Raw genomic sequence first — 23,463 nt, 5'->3', positions numbered from 1 at the left:
TACTGACAAAGGGAGAGAAGTATGGTAGGGCTGGAAAACCACCATTCTGTAACCAAAAATAATAAAGATTGATTCAGGCAAGCCTGATCAACAGATGCTAAATCTGGGGGTGGGGATAAAGTGCAGGATATCTACATGGTTTTAAAGTACCTGCCCAGAGACTGCTTGTTAGTTGCAAAGGGAAAACGAGTAAACAGACAGTGGAGAATCCAGGCAGCACCTTGCCCGGTAATCAAAATCAACATCAGCAACAAGAGTCAGATGATACTGCCTGCCTCTCGATTTGATGTCTTGAAAAGGGCAAGGGAACACTCCATGTAGTATTCTGGCTGTAAATGTTTAACTGAATCCTTTGGGCAAATCCAAAATGAGAAACATTACATTATTATTTAAAAAAAAAAAAAAAACTGGCCCTGTATTCTTCAACAGTGTCAATGTCCTGAAAGACTGAGAAAGGCTGAGAATCTGCTCCAGATTAAAGGACATCGAGGGTGCATGCCAACTAAATGCCATGTGTCAGGCTGGAGTGAAACCCGTACCACAGAAAAACACGCTGTAGCGGACATTACGGAGCCACTTAACATTGCTGGAATATGATCAGTTAATTAGAAGAAACATATCAATGTTAAATTCTTTATTTTGATAATATTGTGGTTACACAGAGAATAGCCTTAGTCTTAGGAAATACACAGTGGAGTATTAGGGAGAAAAGGCAGAATGCAGACAACCTACTTCCAAACAATTCAGAAAAAATAATAAAGGACAATGACCAAGGATGTGCAGAATGTGAGAGAATATTGGTTTAAAACTGATGAATCTGGCTGAAGGGTAGATGAGAGTTTTCTGTATTATTATTATTAAAATTATTCTGTAAGTATGAAATAAAAGTTAAAACATATATATGTACACACACATATATATACACACACATATATATGTATATATAAAGTCAAAGAACAGATTATAACACAAGGCTAAGGGATACAAAGTCTGCTTCTTAAAGGGCTTTTCTGACAAAGTTCCTGCTTCAAGTAGAATGCTCCTTCAAGGCTTCACTTCATTCCTTTCTTCTCTCTACTCCAGAAGTCCCTGAGCAAGGTGATGGAGTTGAAAACTGAGGAGGTTAGGAGAGCAATGAAGTGACAAGTAGAATGCACAGTGAAGAGGCCCTCAGTGCCTCCCCAGCTAGCAGGAGTGGTTGTGCTTCCCCTAACTCTGGGAATGGCAGCAATGGAACCAAGAGTCAGTGACTGACTAAAATGAGAACAGCTCCTTCCCCACATGTAGCAGTGTCAGAGCAATGTGAAAACCAGGCAGCTGTGGTCAAGAATTTGTGCTGGCTAATTAAGGGATGATATCCTAACACTATATACAAAAGATCAGGGCTTCCAACATAGGAACTTCCATGGAGAACACACCATGAGTTACCAGGCTAAATCGTAACAACAGCTCAGTGGCCACTTCACTTGGGTGTCTTAACAAGGACAATGTAGCTTTCAAAATGACCTTCCACAAAGGCACTAGGGAAGCAATTCCACCTGTCAGCTGCCCTGTATTTGAATGGACGATTACACTTTACAAGTGCCACTTCCTTTGTGCCTCATTACAAGAGTGACAGCATGAAGAAAGGGAAGAAGGGGTGAAGAAGAAACAGAAAGAGGTAAGAAAAGAGAAAGTCCTCCATAGACATAACCAATACACTTAAGGAATTGATGTCCTACCCAAGCTTCTCAATGTACCAGTGTGTGTAACATTATCATTATCATTTCTAGACATTCTGCAAAAAGAAGAAGAAAAAACAAAAAGAAGAGAGAAAATAACAAAACACCTACCCCATGTCAACATCCCTGGGTGAAGCAGAACAGGGGGTCTGAGAACCAGAGCATCTAAGGTTCCTTTAGTCACATGAAAATCCTGTACTCTCAATTATTGCTGCTACTTTTCTATACATTTGAAATTATTTCAAAGTAAAAGCTGGATTTCTTTAATCTTATTGGATTTTTTAAATTTTTACTGATATTTTAAAAACTTAGTCTTCTTTCACATCCTCCAAGCATATGGCATTGATGCTAACACAGCAGCTGCTCAATAAACTCTCATTCTATTAAGAGCCAATCTTCCAGAGGCAAAAGCAAGATTTAAAATGTTTTAAATTTCAGTTCCCAGATGTAGCTCACTGTATTACTTGACTTTCATGACTTACAGATGAAGCCTATAACCAGAATAGACACCTTTTTACAAGGAATCCTATTCCTACCTCACTCAAAGCTAAAAGGCAGGAACTGATTTGGAACTGAACTGTGTTAAGAGGAGCAAATGATTCAAGTCAGTATTCTCCAAAGGGAGCTGAACAGAATATACTCCTCCCAGAAAATCCTGGTCTTAATGATTATGAAAAAACTATATCCATACTCAAAATACCAGCAAGACTTTCATCAGTTTTGATATTGAACTTGGAAAATTAAATCAATTTTACCTAAATTCCAATGGACAATAATAATACAACATACGTATATGGTGTTATAATTAGGCTGCAAATCACTACCTTCGAGTCAAGTAGGTCTGGAATTATGACCCACCCTAGGAGATAAGAAAACTGAGATTTCAAGATGTTTCCAAGATTGCCCAATTAGCAGGTGGCAGAACGGGGGCTTGAACAAAGTTCTTTTGGCTCCAAGTCCCACTAACAATAATGTGACTCTTGCTTAGCTGATAAGTAACTCCCCCTAGTTGCTTTACTTCCTCACAAAGTTTCCTGAACTATCACCAGACTCAGTGTTGAGACAAATGCTTTGGTTTTTTTTTTTTTTGAGGATCACACTACACAGAATTCCCAGTCTGGCTTTCTCGTTTCAAAGTGCACCTATGGCAAACAAGACAAAGGAAGCTGGCTATTCAACTCCTGATTCATTCTGTTTTCACATCTTTTTTTTTTTTTTTTTTTAACTTCTTAGAATAACCCATTCATTTTTGGTGTGCTATCACCAGGTGGCAGGAAGATAATCATAGAAAAGTGAGGCTAAGGTAAAAAGCATACATTCTCTCTGAGTTTCAGGAGTGATTTTTTTTTTTCAGGAGTGATTCTTAACTCCAACCACCTACAATGTCACCCACAATCTATAATCAGAGATTTTTACACTTTAATTAAAAGATTCATAAAAACAGCTAACCTTAAAAAAAAAAAAGCAAAGTCAAAATGTCAGCAAATTTTAAATAAACTTTACATAAATCCCTTTACACAGCCTTTTAAAAATACGTGTATCTTTCATATGCATTAAATTTTCCTAGCTGGACGCAGTGGCTCATGCTTGTAATCCCAGCACTTTGGGAAGCTAAGGCGGGTGGATCACCTGAGGTCAGGGGTTCAAGACCAGCCTGGCCAACATAGCTAATTCCTGTCTCTACTAAAAATACAAAAAATAGCCGGGTATGGTGGCGCATGCTTGTAATCCCAGCTACTTGGGAGGCTGAGGCAGGTGAATAGTTTGAACCCGGGTTGGGGAGGTTGCAGTGAGCCAAGATCGTACCAATGCCCTCCAGCCTGGGTGACAGAGCGAGACTCCATCTCAAAAACAACAACAACAACAACAACAACAACCACCTTCCTATACCTGTTCACTTTAATTACATCTAAAACATAGGTGCTGATTAAAATATTAACCTTTATAATTCACCCTGATTGAACCTGCTGTCAAAACATCCGAAGTGGTTTATTTTCAAATGGCTTCAAGCTTCAAAACCTGGAATAATTCCTTGAGAAGTGGTCTCCTTTCACTTAATCCTCTGAGTCTCTCTTGGCTGTTTTGAGCCAGTGAAAGGCCCCTCTCATTTTCCAGCCTGGGGGACCATTCTCTACTGCCCCATTCCCTGGAGAATGTCCTGGGTCAAAGTCCACTCTTCTCACTTGCTTATGTGTGTTGTTTACTGGAAACCAGAAAAGCCTTACTTTTCTCCACCTGGAGGAGGTTATTTCCCCTGCAGTTATCATGGTCCTGGGGGTAGAGGTGAACACTCGCCTTGTCTTAAATGGCTTACCTACACAACTGCATTCATTTCTCTTAAATAGTAGCCTCTTTGTAGGTTATCTTAGCAACATGTACTAAGTGGGTTCTTCAAAACTTGAAAGAGAAATTAAAGAAACAACATCCCTCACAATAAAGCAAATAAAAAATGAAATGGTATAATAAGGGCAAAAAATAACTATCACTCCAGAGTTCAGTAACAAACTAAATGATAAATTTCAGTTGAGATCCATATTCAGAAATGAACCCTAGAAACTGTCCCACACAAATTTAATTATAAATGTTATCTCTAAGTTCAGATAAGCAAGCTAAACAACCTCTGTCACATGAGAACTGGTGTTATTATCTGAGGAACACAGAGGGTGCGAGCTAAGTGGGGTGCTTGAAGCAGACCACCTGGGACTCAACCCGGGCTCCACTGTCTACTTGGCTAACTTCTTTGTGCCTCATCTCCTCATCTGTAAAATAGTAATACTGAATTGTGCCTACCTAGCATGGCCATTGTGCTAACTAAATGAGTCCATTAAACCAATTACAGCAGAGCCTGGCACACACGCTTTAAAGCACTCAGCAGATGGGACTGATTATTATTATTGCTCGTCCTTTCTCCACGGTTCTAACTTACTATTCCTAAGTTTCAAAACCTGAAAAGTACAGCTGCTTTATTAGCCTAATTGAATCTGCAGGTAATTTCACTCAAATGATATTTCAGCTGGTGGGACTGGCACACTCCCACGGCTTTTCCTAGCGTGGCAGGACTGATGGCGCTCATTTGCAGCGAGGTCTGTTCACAGTTTAGAGGGTCACGCTGCTTGTTACAGGGTCATCTGTTATATAAGAAACTTAGCACCCAGATTTCTTTTCTATAGGAACAGGTCCATTTGCAGAGATCTCAACAACTGTGTGATTTCACTCTGTGTCAGCAGATGTGATTTTACAGAGGTTTGAATGCTGGGCTGGGCGTCAGAAGATACTGTGCGTGAGAATGCATGGCCTCCCATACTAATCCATGTGCTGGGTGCAGCAGATGTGTTCTCAAGTGTGTGGCAGGTGCTCAGACTATACAGGACACGAAATGGCAAGGTTAGGTGTGTGCCTGTTGGTGGGGTGGGGGGGGGGGCGTGCAGGGATGTTAAAAGAGGTATGTAGGTTAGAACTGTGGGAGCACACCTCTGTATCATCAGCTACAATGATAACAGAGCAACACAGACAAAGTCCTATCCTCCTCTTTCTTCAATGCACCTTCCATGGAGCTGCAGTGAACAGGAAAGATGGCCTGGATGCAGTTCCAGCTCTTCTCCTTCCCTTGCAAGCTCCTTGGCAGGCATGCTAATGAGTGTAATGAGTGGGAAAGCATTCAAGTGCACCCAGCAGGCAAAGAAATGGAAGCAAGGATTTAGAGAATTCGTTCCAATCGCTCAAATTTTTATATCCAGGTATATACTGCTTTCAAAAAAAAAAGGCATGGCAATTTTCATATTTTCCTCATGACACAGATAGCAATTTCAAAGGTGCTTTAAACAGATGCTTTGAAATTTAAGGGGCCGAGGGAAAAGGTCACAGATTGCTTTAAGAATCTGCTAAAAATTATAAGCCCTCTGACCCCTAGAAAACTGTATATGTGCATATATATTAACACTGACTACAAAGAAGTCATCAATCTCCTAAGGGTGTAGCATCATGTCCCTTGAGTGTAAGGGCCCAGCTGATGAATTTCTTCCCAACTGCATTTTGTCCATATTTTCAAAGGGCAGAGAATACAACATTATGGCTTTAAGTCTCTTTAATACACAGCTTTAGGACTATTTCAAGATCTTCAAATACAGAGATGCAGACAGTCTAAAAATCCTGAGAAAGACCCTTGTGTGGTTCTGTTTTTAGAATGAGGACTTAGAGCATACTTATTTTGATAATTTACACCTGTTTCATCATTCCATACCTCTCGGAGAGTTTTCTTTCCTAAAGGGCCATATTTCTAAGAAGAAGGTGTGGCTAGGACTTGCCTGGTATATAGGGTGTGGAGTAGGTGCTGGAGCCAGCCAGCTACATCTCTGCTCAAGGAAGGAAGAGGGATGAAGTATCTCAATGGGGCACCTGCACCTGGCCACCAGGGGAGGGAGACATGGCTAAGAATGGCCAAAAGACTCCAGCCAAATGTTTGAACATCTTTTTTAAATTTAGTGTTATCAAGTTTATCCTTTCTTGGAGCATCAGAAGAACACACAGACTCTACTGGACCCAGAAACAACAAATGGGAAGAGTCAAGTGTGGAGACAGAGAGCCTCATGGAAAACAACTATGTGTTTATTCAAATGGAACTGAGCTACAAGAGAAAAAGAATAATTTGGGGGTGAGGGTAGAGAAAGGAAAGGATTCAAAATTAAAAAGAAGTGGCTTTCGCTTGGACTTGCTGGGTGATGTTTGATATGTTATTGTTCACACACATCATCTCATGAACAATAGTGGTCTAGGGCTTCTGGAAAAATATTTGGGACAGTGGGCAAATACTGAGTGATGCTTGTCCAATTACAAACCAAACTAAGCATAAGTACACTGCAACGTTCTTCCAAGTATCTACAAAGCACATGAGCCATTTTCATCCATCACAGACAGTTATTTTAGCTCTTTACACTGTACAGTCATTATGAAAAACACAGGGAGACAGCTTCACTTACATGGTTAATGAAGAGACTCTTGCGTTTTTCTCTCACTGTGAAAACAAAAGATGCAACAGAAATGTTATATGCCTGCATGCCAACCCCTGGCAGGTGGATGAGGACTGGGCCTCTGTGTCGTGGTCCCATCCTTCCACCAACCAACACACCCACTTGCTCATTTATCAAACATAAGAATACGGGACCTGCACAAATGCAGATCTGAATGAACTTGGCTCATAGAGGGAAATATACATCCATTTAAACAATAGCACCCTAACAAAATAACTGCAGCTGAAATCAATTAAGGGGTAACAGATTTCCATTAACTGAATAAAAAAGTAATTAGTAACCCTCATAAAACTCATATGCATCTATTAGTTTAACATAATTAACAAATGATAGGACTATTTATTCCCAACCCTACCAGACCCATACAGCTCCACAGTATATAAGGGAAATATAAATAACAACAATATCTAGAAAGCATTGAGATCCAGGAAGACGATGTACATCAGCAGCGTTACTTATCATGGAAACCCATTATTCTCCATGCTGGGTGCTGGTGAATACAGCTGGGCTTCTGTCTGGGAGGCCCCTGGAGCTCCTTGTGGCACCCATCCCCAACCCCATAAGGCTGACAGAGGTTACCATAATTGATACTGCTCTAACAGTCACCATAACTGATACTGCTCTAACAAGGTGGCTTCTCACACTGCATGCATGGCCTGTGCTGAGCAGCTCAGCCTGCAGTGTCCCCAGATACCAGTGTTTCTCAGAATGGGAGCCTGCTGCCCCAGAGAGGTAGAAGGGTCAGTCACAGGGAACACGAAGAGCTTATAATAACCTAGTATCACTGAACTTTGCATTTTCTTTTCTGAAGGCTCATTTTGTGGGTATAGATGAATCCATCAACACATTTATTCGTTACTGTAAAAGACATGAAGAATAGGTTTCATTCAAGGAGATAACATCCTAGGTCCCCAGGAATCAACAATGTTATCTTGGGGTACCCTAAAACAGCAGTGTACAAAAGATAGAAGAAGGTTTTCTCCTTACAGTCCATGCCCCCGCAAAGAAGATTCACTACTGTTTTCAAAAGCCTTCCTGCTGACCTGTTGAAGGGACTATGGAACTGTTTTTCTATCACTCATACGCTGTTCTTAGACTCCCAAAAAAACACTTCTCTTTTCCTTAGAAGTCTTGTCCTCTCTGGAATGAATGCTGCCTTCCACTCTTGATATCTCAAAGATAACAAAAGCAAAAATGCAAAAGCAAAAATTAGTCTGAGGATACTGTTGAGTACTTTAAAAAGAGAGACTGACACATAGAAGGTAGCTCCATCAAGCCATCAGATGGACGCATGTGCAGGCGATCAGCCCCCTGCTGTCACAGGACAGGGCACCCTGGCCATGCATGAGGCCAGACTAGCGCACACAGAGCACGAGTGCACAGACAGCAGCAACAAACTGGTCTGCTATGCACAGCACGGAGGCAGAGGGATTACATTTTACCTGACTCCAAGGAAGAATCCACATGAAAACCATAGCAAAACAAACAGGATGGTCTGGCTGGAAGCTCTGGGTTTTAACTTCCTGGCATACATACATACATATATATAGAGCGTGTGCATGCACATGTGTGAATTAAATTAATTCATACTAAACTATTATACATGTAGCCAAGGATGGGGATATGATGATAATTCTATGGTGATTTCCCACTGACTGAAGGGACCCGGAAACCCTTTCTACATGGGCCACAGAACTGACAGGGTTCCCACTATATTCTGAGATGACACTTAACCCTTCTCAGAGCAAACCAGTGATAGGTTTGTGCAAAAGAGACACAAGTCTCCCAACTGTGGGAACCACCACCCATACTAAGGTCACCTCAACACCCTACATCAGCCCCTGCCTTCAGCAAATGAAAGATATCCATGCCTCAAAAAATACCAGCGCTTCCTATATGGGTACTATTGAGAAGATTAGGAACTATTCACATGTAGAAGTAATGGCTGAGATGCATAACCTTCAATAGTTCTGACTATAAGTCCGACCAAGAAAGCTGATATGGTTTGGCTGTGTCCCCACCCAAATCTCATCTTGAATTCCCACATGTTGTGGGAGGGACCTGGTGGAAGGTAATTGAATCATGGGGGCAGGTCTTTCCCATGCTGTTCTCATGATAGTGAATAAGTCTCATGAGATCTGATGATTGTAAAAACAGGAGTTTCTCTGCACAAGCCCTCTTCTCTTGTCTGCCGCGATGTGAGACGTGCCTGAGATACCTTCCACCATGACTGTGACGCCTCCCCAGCTACGTGGAACTGTAAGTCCCTTAAACCTCTTTTGTAAACTGCCCAGTCTGGGGTATGTCTTTATCAGCAGCGTGAAAACAGACTAATACAAAAGCTTTCAAACAACCAAAAAAAAAAAAACTACAGCAGACACAGAAGAATATTATAAACACATATGCCATTTTTGTCCACCACCTACAAGGGTCAATCTCAGGGAGGAATCAGGCTATTTTCATGAACTCCAACTGGCTGCAATCAGAATGGTGAAGAAAAACGAAAGTTCACTAAGACTATTACAGAACACCTGAGGATAAGCTATCTGAATCTATTACAGAATCTCTCAGGCATTCACTGCTTCTATGCAAATGAACACCTACACACTACCCTACTTCCTCAGAGCAACCTGGGGCTCCTGGGGCCTGAGTCAGGTGCCACTTTCCTGTATGGTTTTGTAATGCTCCTCCTAACATAAGAGGGCCTTTGGCAGATGAAGTCTGCAGTTTCTGAGATTTTCCACACATGCATCCCTATGGCCGACTTGCTTCTGGAGTGTCTTCCGCGCCCCCAAACCAACAACCTGTCCCTACCCAGATGGGAAGAATTCCTGATATCCACGTTAGACCATGTGACCCATTACTCTGACCATCCTGTCTGGATTGGGGGGTAACTCTACCCTCTCTGGGCTAACTCCTTCTCCTGGGAATCTGGAGTTGGGACATACTCAAAGGGCTCTGCTCAACCTTAACTGAGGGTATGATGTGTAAACTTCAGACTGGGGTGGGGCTCCGCTGTGCAAGAAAGAGTGAAGCAGCAGATTTGACGGCCATCCTTAAAGGGCCTGTTGCAAGGCTGGCCCTTGGCTGGTATCTGGGAACTTGGATTTAGGAGGGTTCCTTCCCATCATTTCCTAACTGGTAGGAGTGGCTCACTGTGCCTAAGCTGTCTGCACAAACAATATGCTCTATGCCGCACACAGTATGGTTTATTTCCTTCTGGGAGTCTGGAACTTTGGTACTTAACAGGCAGAGCCTTCTTACATGAGTGGTCCTCCATAAAAATCCTGGGTGCTGGGTCTCTACCCAGGAGTTTCCCTGGCTGACAACATTCCACAGGTGTTTTCACAACTCATTTGTGAATGGGGGGATAAAGTGCAACCTGTGCGGCTCCATGGGAGAGGACTCGCCCTGTGCACCTCTTCCCTGTACTAAGTTTGCCTCATGTGCTTGCATTGTAATAAGTTACAGTCATGAGTGCGACTGTATTTTGTGTCTTATGATTCCTGGACCCCCATACAGCAGTGGTGTCCCTCTGCCATGCAGAGAAACACGGCAGAGGGAGATGGGCAGAAGGCAGGTGCTGCCTTAGTCCTAACAGCTTTTAGTACCCAGTTCCACCAATTCATGAGCTGTCTGAGATACCCTCAGTGCCCTTAAAATTAATTACTCCTTTTCCCCTAAGCTAGCAGGAGCACAACCAAGACATTACCATAGCGGGAATAAGATAAGTAGAATTTTTTTTTTTTTTTGAGACGGAGTCTCGCTCTGTAATCCAGGCTGGAGGGAAGTGAGCTGACTCACTCCACCTCCCAGGTTCAAGCAATTCTCCTGCCTCTCCTGCCTAAGTAGCTGAGAGTACAGGGGTGCACCACCACACCCAGCTAATTTTTTGTATTTTTTAGTAGAGACAGGGTTTTGCCATGTTGGCCAGGCTGGTCTCGAACTCCTCACCTCAAGTGATCCACCTGCCTCGGCCTCCCAAAGCGCTGGGATTACAGGCGTGAACCACCACACCCAGTGATAAGCAGAATATTTTACAGTGGTGTACCACCTGAAAAGACTGACAGAATTGCCTAAATCTAAACCTGTCTTTAAAATAAATTTGAAACCACTGAGGCTGATGTGAGTACAGCTCTAAAATTCAAAATGCTTTAGCTATTTTATGTAATGGTATAAGCAATATGCCAACTCATTCCTAATAGCTGGTTTTAGTCATCTTTAACACTTCAATATTTTTGGTTACTATAACAATCAATCAAAATCTCTGGAGTTTTCTGAGTTAATGTCTAACTGAATTAACTAATAATTATGTTTTGCTTCTTTAGGGAAAACAGGCAATAAATTGATATGGATCATAAATTTTTTCTTTCCTGGGAGAGGAATAACAGCAATCTCCTTTGACACAATCTATGATAGTTAAGAGGATTTTTAATTGGCTACAGTGACAGTCCATAAAGATGTAAACAGAAAATGTACCAGAGGCTTTAAAAATAAGCCATCTAAAATCAGCAAAAACAATACAGTTGGCATTAAAAGTCTTCTCCTGATAAAATGGGGAGTGAAGAGAGTAAAAGGCAGTGTTTGCAATCTGAGGGACAAACAAAATTACACTTAAGTTGCTATGAGATGCTCTCTTGCCACAATGTCACACAAGTGACTCTTTAAAATACAACTTTCAACCTAGTGTGTGATTATTAATGAGGATTTGTTAACAATCTAAACACCATTTCAGCTGATTCCTGTCATAGGTAGGCATTTAAAAGATTACCTTGGTTTCTCCTCTTCCATTTCCAATTTTTTTCTTTTTTAGAGATGAGATCTCACTATGTTGCCCAGGCTGGTATTGAACTCCTGGGCTCAAGCAATCCTCCTGTCTCAGCACCCCCCAAAGTTTTGGGATTACAGGTATGAGCCACCGCACCTGACTCTCCTCTTCCATTTCTAAAATAGACCGACCTTCCAATGGCAAGTGTTAGCCACCACCAAGCCATAGGATGCTGGTACTAAAAAGGTCCTAAGATACCTAAGATACTCTTTCTTTGGCAAATTAGGGAAGAGCCCAAGCAGGCCAAGGAAGGGAGGGCCCAGAAGAAGAAGAGAGGAGACCGCGTGTAGGACCCCTTCCTCTATACATCCGCCCTCCAACAAGAACATCACTGGTGTGCACAGGCATCCTTGGCATCTGCATAAAACGAGTCCCATTTAAAAACAGAATGACAATTAGAACCAGGTATGAATAGAGCTGTGCTATTCTACAAAGAAAATTTACTTAACTGATTAACTACTCTGGATGTGAAGGACTGGCAGGCCACACAAGAGGCAGGCTTCAACTAAAGAATGACAGAATTTTGTTTGGATATACGAAGCTGATTGCTGAGATAGCTCCAATGCAGATCACAAAGATCTGGTTGAAAAGAAAAGGTTTCATTTCCCTTTCCTTTTTCCTGTGGGTAGCATAGATCAGGCCTTGAACAATAAAATTAAAAGTTTACTATTAACTTTTCTCATAGTAAATTTGAGATTACCACACAGTTCCTACAGTTTTCAATAATTCAGTGAATTCACTCACTCACTCACTCAATTCAAAACAACTGTTGAGCCCCTGTTCAGAATGTACATGGAGGCTCCCGCCCTGCTGAGCTCCTGCCCTGACAGGGAAGTCGTCATGAACACAAACGGCCAGGACACAAAGTGCACTGTAGCAGGAACATCACCCACACTTTGGAGCCCAGAACAAAGCATCCTGGTGTGGCCATTTCCCGCCAAGGCACACCTCCTGTGCTGCAGGAAGGGAGCTTCCAATTAGACCTCTGGCCTGCTCTGAACTGTCCAGGACCTGCTCTTATTTCGAAATCTGGGCACAGAGGAACGTGACATTCTGTGCATTCAAAGTGAAATCTAAATAAGCAAAGCCAATGAAACAAAAATGAAAAGACATAGAAACATTTCTAAGATGTTGAGGGCACAGCCAGTCATGGAGAGGAGAAAATTCCAGGGAAGAGAATAGGAAGTAGACAAAGGAAGAACATAAGGAGAAAACTATTCAAAGAACAAATATCCACCTAAGCTGCCAACACACTTGAGAGGTTTTCTGTTTCTCACAGAGAATATCTAAGGCCAAAGGATTTCTTCAGAAGCACAGAAACTTCAACTAAGTGGCATCCATTTAAAACTTTCTGCTAATTAGAAAAGAAATGCATGCTTATTGCAGAAAATTTGGAAAATACAGAGCCACATAAAGAAGAAAATGCAACTGCAAATAAAAATTAAAAGCTTGCTTGGAAAACACAGAGATACATAAAACATACACACACACAGACTGAGTATCCTTATCACCCCTTATCTGAAATGCGTGGGTCCAGAAGTATTGTGGATTTAGGATATTTTTTATCAGATTTTGAAATTCTGCATTATTTGAGCATCCCAAATCCAAAAATCTGAAATCCAAAATGCTCCAATGAGTATTTCCTTTGAACATCAGGTTGGCGCTCAGTAAGTTGCAGATCCATCTTGGAGCATTTCAGATTTCAAGTTTTCGAATTTGAGAGGCCCAACATGTTTAATCCAACAATCCAGAGACAATCACTATTAATATTCTGACGTGTATCCTTTGAGTCTCTTTTGTGTGCATATATACAAAGCAAGCATGATGTGTACTTTTGCATATGAATGTATTTGTATATAAATATGTGCAAGTATACATGTGCTCATATATGAACATGCCAACAGAAATATGCCCATTTTTCTATTGGTGTGTTAGCATTTTGACTGATTGTATAATAATTCTTTAATACATAAAGGCATTAATCCTTTTTCCTATAGATTGTGATATTTCCATCACTGATGATTTCATTGTTAGATGCATTTTGACATGAGTTTTCATTTTTAGGCAACTTCCCCTCCATTGCTTCTACAAACTTACATGCCCCTTCCCCATTCTGACACTAAATATTCATGTATACTATTTCTAGATGATTATGATTGTATTTGTTACATTTACTCTACCACTAGTCAATCCATCAGAAATCTATCCTGACACATGGTGGAGGTGAGGTTATCATTTTATTTTTTAAGTGAGACTTAAAGTGCTGTGTATTCCAATATAATGAGCTGCTATCAAATGCTGGCTGATATAATTTCAGACCTGGCCTCTTTCTGGTTTGCTTCCAAGGTGCGTTGAAGCAACTCTTTCTTTAAAAAAAAAATCTTTATTTTTTTGTAGAAATGGTGGGGGGGGGTCTCACTATGCTGTCCAGGCTGGTCTTGAACTCCTGGGCTCAAGCAATCCTCCCCACTCAGCCTCCCAAAATGCTGGGATTACAGGAGTGAGCCACTGTGCCTAACTTGGAAGCAACTCTAAGATGTGGGGGTCCACGATCTATCTTTATCAAGGAAAACACAGAAAAAGATGGGACTGGGCACAGCAGTGCACAGAAGCCACCCTCTACTCTTGTCCTGGTATCCATCCCTTCTCCTCCTGGTCAGGCCCAGTGTTCTGGTGCAAGGTGTCACAGTCAGCACAGAGGAGCTGTCAGCACAGACAAGCTAGAAGATGGCACAGACCCAAGTCAGGGAAGAAACTCAATCCAACTGAGCAAATGAGAACCTACACTCTAGGGTAAGGATTATATTTACTGAGAACTTGTGCTGTCTTACGTACAGGGCTCGGTGCTTTGATGGATTATGCATTTAGTCCTCTTGACAATCTCACAAAGAGGTACTAACTCCATTTTACAGTGATAAAATTGAGATTCAGGGAAATCATGTGGAAATGGATCATATGCACCAAGATTATGTGGAGAGTGTTGGATCTAAGCCTCCAGTTCAGGCAGTCTGATTCCAGAGGATCGCTATCTTCAGGCAATCATTCCAAGGCATTAACTATTCTTACATGGTGACTGCATCAGATTATCCTGAAATTCAGCTGCCTCCCTAGATGTCACGGGGCAGCCAGCCAAAAACATAAGCCACGTAAGGTAAGCTATAAACATGGTAAGCTATGAAAAGTATTTACAAGGTTATCAGTCTGTGCCAACTGAAGGGGAAATGCAGGTGCTCAGAGTTTTTAAAAAGAGAATTGAAAAGTAAGTTTATGGCTACCAGCAGGCCACAGGTGCTGTCTAACAGTAGGACAAGGCTGTGGTAGACAGGGCATCAAACTCCCCCCAACCTGGGGGAATTATCCCTGCTAACCTCTATTCTGGATCTGTGCTCACTGAGCAATGTTCTGACTGGGAACAGCGCAGGTCAGGAGAGAGGATATGATAAAAGGTACGGAGAAAACTGACATTCTGGGTCTAAATGATTTCATCTGAGTTTGTACTATATCAGCAGCTTTCTCCACACTGGAAAGCCCAAGGGATGAAATACTGGAGTCAGGTGATGCACCCAAGAAAAGTGAGCCACAACACCCAAAGAGCGCCTCTGACTTACAGGGCGAGGCCTGGCCAAGAAACCTGACACCTGCCCTCCCCTCCCCCATGCACCTCAAAAGAAGACTGCAGAGGGGAGAGGGGAGAGCTGGCCTGAGGGTGGCACGGTCATGCTGAGTTCTGACCCGGAATAGGAAAGCCCAAATATACCACCTGAGCCTAAAAAAACCTACATCCTCCTGTCCCTAAATAATGGATGTGTCGTTTTCTAACAAAGCTAGGGAAGGTAGGAGAAGGTAAAGCTGCAACACAAAACAGAAAGCCACTACTCAGGGAAGACTGCCACCGTGCCACGGCAAGTCTGCCCAGGGTGGGTCATGATGCCCTGCCTTCATTCCTTCATTCCCCTATGCTTGTGAGTTTCTTCTATGTGCTAGCCACTGCAGAGACTGCGGAATGTGAAAGGCACAGTTCCTATCCATGAGCAAGATGCAATCCAGCAGATAAACAGAAAGCTATTTATTTCTATACCACAAAAATAATCACCTCCACACAGAGGAATATGCAAACTGCACTGAACGTAATGCCACTGATTTTCTGATAAACCATTACTCTATGTGTCACTAAGAAAGAAAAAAAATGCTGCCAATTAAATTTTGGCAAGTCACTGACTGTGCTGATTTCAGAGGTGTTCCAGCCAAGGAAAGGTGTCTATCACAATCAATGGAATGAAGAGAAACAGGGAAGCATCACCTATGAGGCAGCCATTGGGCCAGCACGGACAGAGGGCAGGTGCTGCGGGCAGAGCATGCCACAGGTGATGGCCTCTCAGGCCTGGAGGGGAGGGGACCCACAAGAAGGGTGAAAAGGGCTGTGTGTGTGTGCTGGTGTCTCACTGTTCCAGTGGTGAGGAGACAGACAGGCAGGCAGGGAGGGGCCTAAGAGAAGCTCCACTTGCAGACAGGTGGAAGAAAGGTTTGAGAGAGGACATGATGGAGGCAGGAGGCTGGGAAAGGGCCTCGCCACTTTCCCAGGTGGGAAAAGACTAGGTGAGGAAGGAGGAAACGAGAGTCCAGGCAGGAAGGGGAGGATGGGAGAAATTCCGGGCATATAGGTGCAGCTTAGACACTGACTACAGGACTCTGGGGGTGCCCATTAAGACCCAGACAAGCAATGGGTTTATTCTTAAAAACTAGGTTATGAGGCCGGGCGTGGTCGCTCACACCTGTAATCCCAGCACTTTGGAGGGCCGAGGCGGGTGGATCACGAGGTCAGGAGATCGAGACCATCCTGGCTAACATGGTGAAACCCCATCTCTACTAAAAATACAAAAAATTAGCCAGGTGTGGGGGCAGGCGCCTGTAGTCCCAGCTACTCGGGAGGCTGAGGCAGGAGAATGGTGTGAACCCGGGAGGCAGAGCATGCAGTGAGCCGAGATCGTGCCACTGCACTCCAGCCTGGGCGACAGAGCGTCTCAAAAAAATAAATAAATAAATAAAAAATAAGGTGACAAGGGAGAGGAAGGTGGCAGGAGAGGAAAGACGCTGACTTCTGATTTGGACATGCCAACCCCAAGGAGCATGTACGATTTCCAGACTGGCTGTCTACTAGGCGGTAGAAAACATCTCTGGAACGCATGCTTACACTGGCAGGACGGGGTGGCTCCTCTTGCCAGGGGTCCTGGAAGAGGCTGGCTCAAGAGATCCCCAGTGAGGATCCCAAAGTACCTGTTACATCACAAGTCAATGAGCAGACATTGCTGAGGGCTCGCTGTGTGCCTGGGACTCACCCTACTGCTTCAGGAGAGCAATCTTCTAAGGAGACAGGTGTGTCCATTGTCAATTTATAGGAAGTTATGACCCAAGAGATTATGTGACTATAAATCCCACTAATGGAAGACAAAGGCCTAACGCAGAGCTGGGTCCTAGAGCCTTGCCTAACTGGAGGCCAGAGGCTGGTTCCCTGCCGCTGGGGTGGCCACAGGTTGGCAAGGGCATGGGCAGCCCAGCATGCACAAATGGACCTGTCTGCACACTCAACTACTCATGGCTTTTGAGTACCCACCCTCCTCCACACACCCCAAACTAGAGGGAAAGACAGGTGAGGTAGTAGTTTTTGCAATTCTTTTATTGAAATGGTCTGTCACAAGTAACTTGGGGCTAGACTAGAGCAAAGGTCCTCAAACCAAGTATTCAAAGAGACCTTCAAATGGGCTGAGGTGTGATGCAGGAACCACCTTCCTCCCTCACAACTTCACAAAGAAAGGCAGGCACACCCGAGCTGAGGCCTGCACTGACCTGGTGTGAAAACCTCCAGGGGCACCAGATGGAAAGACAAGCAGCCACTGGGGTTGTGGTAACCACCTTCAATCCAGGTTCATGTGTCTTTCATCTCCTGCCAGCCTCCTGTGGCACAACCTGGAGGCTTCTTTGTCCTATGGACTTTCCCTGGAGGGGTGCTGGAAAGACTTCTGGCTCTGAGTTTACAGATATCACAGTGAGGATGGTTTCCAACAGGACCTGCCTCTTCAGGCGTTAGACCCCCAAGCAAAGCTTGGGGAGCAGCAAGGGCAGCAGTGCAGGAGGACACAGGGAAGGGTGGGAAGGTGCAGTGGACCGCAGACTGCTGGCCAGGTGTGCACTCCCCTGTGCCTGTCTGGCCATTTATGATCAGAAGCATAAAGGCAGCCACGGGCATGCACATTAACATGTTATGTGAATTGCAAAAATAAAATCAGACTTTTTCTCACAGAAGGTAAGACTGATTCTAAGAAACAGGTGTGATAGGCAAAAATACAAATAAAGAAATACGTAATTAAAAATAATGTAAGACTGATTTGACTGACTGGATTGACTATGATGCCTGGCTTTGCCAATAAAGTCATATGAAGAACCTGTAGCATTCTGAGGAAAATATATTTAAATCAAAAGAGAAGCTGAAAACATTAGTTCAGAGGAAAAGAGCAGGTGAGGGTTCCTCCATTCAACATATATTTGAGTTCTTTCTATGGGCCTGGCACTGTGAATGGCAGAGATGTATAAACATGAAGACTTGGAATAAATCACAATACGCTGAAGACCTCTGCGGCGACAGACGGACATGCAGAATGCAGTGGGGCAGCAGTCAGGGAAGGTGTTCTGAGATTAGGCCTAGATTTATTCTCCCAAAGCTCCCAAGGATATCAGGTTAAACTAGGTGCCACCAAATGTAAAGAGTAGTAGATATAATTAAAAGTCATGTGTTACATTTGGTAAACCTTTTTTGATGTACTTCCCAGAAACTGTAAAAATGAGGGACTCCTCTAACTAAGTAATTCTTTTGCAAATCAAATAGATTCCAATTCTCTACTGTCAATAAAATAGAAGGGGAACAAAACTGAACTGTAGCTGATTATTAGGAATTATTTTGGCTGACAAATCCCTTGGAGATTTTTCGACATATAAACTAGACAGAGTAGAAAGAATTCAATGATATGACTATAATAAAAATCTTTCTATTTCCATCATTTATACAGATGAACAAAGTTCCTCAGCACTTACATCTATAAAAACAAAGGCTTGGCCGGGTGCAGTGGCTCACGAGGTCAGGAGATCGAGACCATCCTGGCTGACATGGTGAAACCCCATCTCTACTAAAAATACAAAAAATTAGCTGGGCGTGGTGGTGGGCGCCTGTAGTCCCAGCTACTCGGGAGGCTGAGGCAGGAGAATGGTATGAACCCAGGAGGCAGAGCTTGCAGTGAGCCAAGATAGTGCCACCGCACTCCAGCCTCAGGGACAGAGCGAGACTCCGTCTCAAAAACAAAACAAAACAAAACAAAAAACAAAGGCTTTGATGATGAATACTGCCTCATTTCAGTAATAAGTAATATCAAACCATAGAGGCATCTCACCAAGAAATGTTTTTCCAAAAAATATTTCATTTTTTTGTTTAATAATTATCCGGTAAAATGTAAGACTTCAGGCACCTGCCACCACGCCCAGTTAGTTTTTTGTATTTTTGGTAGAGACAGGGTTTCACTGTTAGCCAGGATGGTCTCGATCTCCTGACCTCGTGATCCGCTTGCCTCAGCCTCCCAAAGTGCTGGGATTACAGGCGTGAGCCACCGTGCCTGGCCTAGGTCATATTTTTATAGAAAAGAATATGATAGTGTGATAAATGACTTTTCAAAATCAAAATACATTATACTAGTATAACATTTTATGGAGAAAATAGAATGGAAATACAAGTTCAAGATGATAAAGGAGTGATATGAAATTTCCAACTGTTAGGAGCATGTTCATACATTTTTAAAGGACTGATGGTGGGTATCAAATCACTATGGTATTAAAATTTCATCTGAAATATTTGTTAAAGAAGGCCAGTTTATTTTAAAATATCAATGTTTATAATCCATCAGAAATTATGTGCTTTGACAGGGTAAAAAAATTTTAAGGTCAACGTAAAAATGCTTGAGGGACTTCAGTTTTTCAAAATTGTTTTCCATAGTATGTAAGCAAAGGAACAAAGCATGAAAATCACTGGTGTAAGCTTAGGTCTTCCCTATGGCACTTGACATGCCCTGAAGGAGACACACCAAGCAACTGAGGGCAGCTGGAGAAAGGGGCACCCCAGCACCTGCACACCTGCACACACGAACGAGCTAAAGACAGCTGGGAATGCAAGTGAGGTGAGGACAGCAAGGCCATGGCAGCGCTCGGAGGAAAGCAATCCCGACAGGGCAGTGGAAAGTTGCTCCTAAATGCTAGATAAGAGGAGGACAAAAAGGGCGGTTGTTTCACCACGCAAAAGTTCAACACTGCCCGGTAACCAAAACACGACCCCAATGAGGACAGCCACAGAATATTTTTTCAATTTCAGTATTTCTAAAAGGTTGTGCAACAAAAACTAAGAATCATATTTTTATTTCTGAATTTTAATGTTTCTACTTTGGCTCAAGCCACTCAAGGGATGGATAGTTTTTATTCCTTTAATTATTTCAAGGGACTCCTGAGAAACACAGATTTCGCAAACTTAGGGTTTTTTTCTCCAAATTCTTTGTTAAGACAATAAATCTCTAAAAATCACACTAATTAAAAGGAAAAAGATGTGGCTTGGCTGCTTTCTCATATTATTTAAGAATATTAAGCTCTCACATCTTTGAAAATGATGAACTAAAGTAAGTACAGAAAAGGAAAGGACATGAGGAACTACAATTCTTCCTCACAAGCAATGATAGTAGCATGAAAAACCATGGCAGGTCTCGCAACCTAACTTCTCTCTGGCCTGGCAAACTTCTCTACCCCCATGAGGAACTCTTGGTCCCTTCTTTGCTGAGTGGCTCCTGTACAAAGTCTGCAATGCCATCCTCTTTGTGTGAAGAAAGAAAACAGTCACTCTGGCTTTGGATAAAATACCCTTACCTTCAGCCTCTGGAGGGGTCTGATGAGCAGGCTACTTAACCAGTTTTGTTGGAGTTCCTAGTCTCTTGCTTGGAACAAGAAAAAAGTTCCACGTCCAGCCTAAATCTCTTGGATATCCAGAAGGAAAAGGAATTCAGCAATCACGAAAACTCTGATGACATCATGCAAGTGCCATCTAAATCAGTCTAGTGAACAGCTGGGAGGTGGGATGCATGGCCGACAACTTGTTTCCCACATCATGAAGTGCTGAGGGGAAAGAGAATGTGGGGTCTGCAGAAACATAGAGCTGTCAAGACCCAGGAGCTGCATGTCTGTGGTCCAAGCAGCAGCTGCCCTAACATGACTGTCCTCATCCCAATCATGGCTTCCTATCCACAAATCGAATCTAAACTACTGTCGAAGTATATTAACGTGAATGAAGGAAAGAGGAGAAATCACCAGATTCAAAAGAAAAGACTCTAACAGAAGTATGCCTCACTGTCTCAGACTACATTTCTTCCAATTAGAAAAAAAATAGGGTAGAAGACCCACAGTTGTGGTCTTGTAATGGAAATGTAAGTTTATCCAAGTGACGAATTATCACAATCAAATCAAGAATGTTTCCTGGTTTTGTCACCTTCCTTCTTTCAACCAGTCAGGTTGGCACAAGGAATAGTGACATCCAATATCACATGATCCTTTTCCTCTAGGGGCTAGCGGGTGGCAAAGACAAAAAGGTCGTTTTAAATTCCACAGTATGGTTCTGATGATGAAGAAAGATCCACAGGCTACTCCTATGGGAGCTCACCAAAGCCCCACTCAACCCAGGCTGAGGGATCAAAGAAACCCTCAAGGAGGAAGTGACAGCAGGAGGAGCCTGGAGGACAGAAGAAATCAGCTGTGTGAAAAAGGGAAGGAGAAATCCAGGTGTGAGGCAAGTGGCAGACTTGAGGAAGCAAGTGATTCAGTATGTATGGCGGAAGCACAGAAGTACACAAAGAAGAGAGGAAGTTGGCTGGGAAGGAAGGCAGAGGCTGGATCACGATGGGCCTCATATTCCATGCTAAGATGTTTGAAATTTAACTCTAAAGCAACTGGGGAGCCCTTGAGAAAGGTTAAGGAAGCCAGTGGCACAATCATATCTGATTCACGGGAAGTCCTGTCAGCTAGCGGCAGCACAGACCAGGGACTAGAGAGGGATAAGGTCAAGGGCAGGGAGCCCAGTCTAGAGGCTGCTGCAGTAACACAAGTGGGGAACTGTGAGTCTGAACTAAGGTGGCAGCAACTGCAATAGGAAATAGTGGTCAGGTTCAAGGCTGGGTAAGAGGTGAAACTGAGTATACCTTGGAATGCCTGGATGCAATGGTGTACTAGTAAATGTTTAACAGTCATCTGTTTAAAAAATGCTCTGATTTGCAGCATTTGCCAATTTCCATGGTGTAAATACTCTGATTATGGCTATTTCAAGCCACCAATATGATGTCACTGAACCTGGAGCTGGGAAGAAATGTATCTCCAGCACTGCTGCCCACCTGTGAGAAGAGGAGAGTCTAGGAAAATCCAAAGCCCTCCTTGGCTTAGGGACCTGGGCAGGGTAGAAAATGCAGAAAGTTAACTGGAATTCTTAAGTTCTGTCCGGGACATACTGAGTCAGGGGAACCTACAGCCTTCATTGTAAAGATGTCCAGCAGGCAGTTGAATACATGGGTTTTGAACAGTACAAAGAAAAATATGGTTAGACATGACAGTTGACATAAATGCCATGAGGAACTGTGTGCAAACCAAAAAGATAAGAGGGTAAACGAGAGACCCTGGGAAATACTACATTAGAGGGACAAATAGAAGTTTATGAAGATGTCTGAGAAGCAGCTTTCAGAAGGGCAGGATTTCTTAGGACCAATTTGCCAAAAGCCAATTCACCAAGTAGCCAATTCTCTGATTATCATGTCACTAAAGAATTAATTCATTAAAGTTACCAAATCTACGTGGTTTTTTTTTTTTTTTTTTTTTTGAGACGGAGTCTCGCTCTGTCGCCCAGGCCGGAGTGCAGTGGCACAATCTCGGCTCACTGCAAGCTCCACCTCCTGGGTTCACGCCATTCTCCTGCCTCAGCCTCCTGAGTAGCTGGGAATACAGGTGCCCGCCACCACGCCCAGCTAATTTTTTGTATTTTTAGTAGAGACGGGGTTTCACCGTGTTAGCTAGGATGGTCTCGATCTCCTGACCTCGTGATCCACCCGCCTTGGCCTCCCAAAGTGCTGGGATTACAGGCGTGAGCCACCGTGCCCAGCCCAAATCTACCTACTTTTAAAATTGATTTTTTCTAATTATTTATAAAGCAATTGCTCATTAGAGGCACTTAATTTCAGCAAATTGCCCATCTGAAAACAGAAGGCCAAAAAGTTTTTAAAAAGCACGGAATTCTTGGTGACAGCAAGTGCCACATACACGGGCAATAGCCCAAGAAGGGAAAATGTCCTTAGGTCACTCTACTGCTATGCTCCACAGAATGGCAGGGATAGGAGGAAGATCCCAATGGGAGAGTGGACAGGGAGAGAGGTAGAAATGGCACAGAAGCTTTCACCTGAAGAGAGGTATTGGTTACTTTCCCTTTTTCTATGAGACTCATTTATGTTTACATGTTGAGTAGAAAGATCAAGCATTTAAAGAGAAACTGAAGCAATAAACAGAGGGGTCAGAGTAATTGATGCCCTGATGTTCCAGAAGAGGAAAGGGAATGATATCTAGTGCAAAGGTGACGAGGGAAGATACAGTTCCCTAAGCTAAGTCTGGAACAACCCTGACTTAGGTCAAGTTTCCTTCTACCAGGACAACCAAGGTATGGGAAATCCACTTAGAGGCTCTAATGCAATTTCATGGGAATCTTGTTAGCACATCTTCTGAATGAAGTTGGTCTGCACTCTGAGTTCACAAGAAGCAAGAATGAAACCCGAAAGTA

The 23,463-nt window shown here is 43.0% G+C and overlaps 1 protein-coding gene across 17 annotated transcripts in view; it reads right to left on the bottom strand.

Moving 5' to 3' along the window:
- The window catches only part of CCNY (cyclin Y), a 326,218-nt gene that overhangs the window by 66,881 nt on the left and 235,874 nt on the right, over positions 1-23,463 (bottom strand). For 15 of the 17 annotated variants that reach the window (XM_063781644.1, XM_016963029.3, XM_063781645.1 and 12 more), the window contains one exon: positions 6,698-6,732. The exons of the other annotated variants lie outside the window; for them this stretch is intronic. In XM_063781644.1, coding sequence (XP_063637714.1) covers positions 6,698-6,732 — 35 coding nt within the window. The remainder of the gene's footprint in view (positions 1-6,697; positions 6,733-23,463) is intronic. 17 annotated transcript variants of the gene reach the window in all.

The sequence above is a fragment of the Pan troglodytes genome, chromosome 8 (genome assembly GCF_028858775.2).
Source record: "Pan troglodytes isolate AG18354 chromosome 8, NHGRI_mPanTro3-v2.0_pri, whole genome shotgun sequence".
Taxonomy (NCBI): Eukaryota; Metazoa; Chordata; class Mammalia; order Primates; family Hominidae; genus Pan; species Pan troglodytes.
Note: the sequence above shows the minus strand (reverse complement) of the source record. Positions and strands in the feature narration are given on the sequence as shown.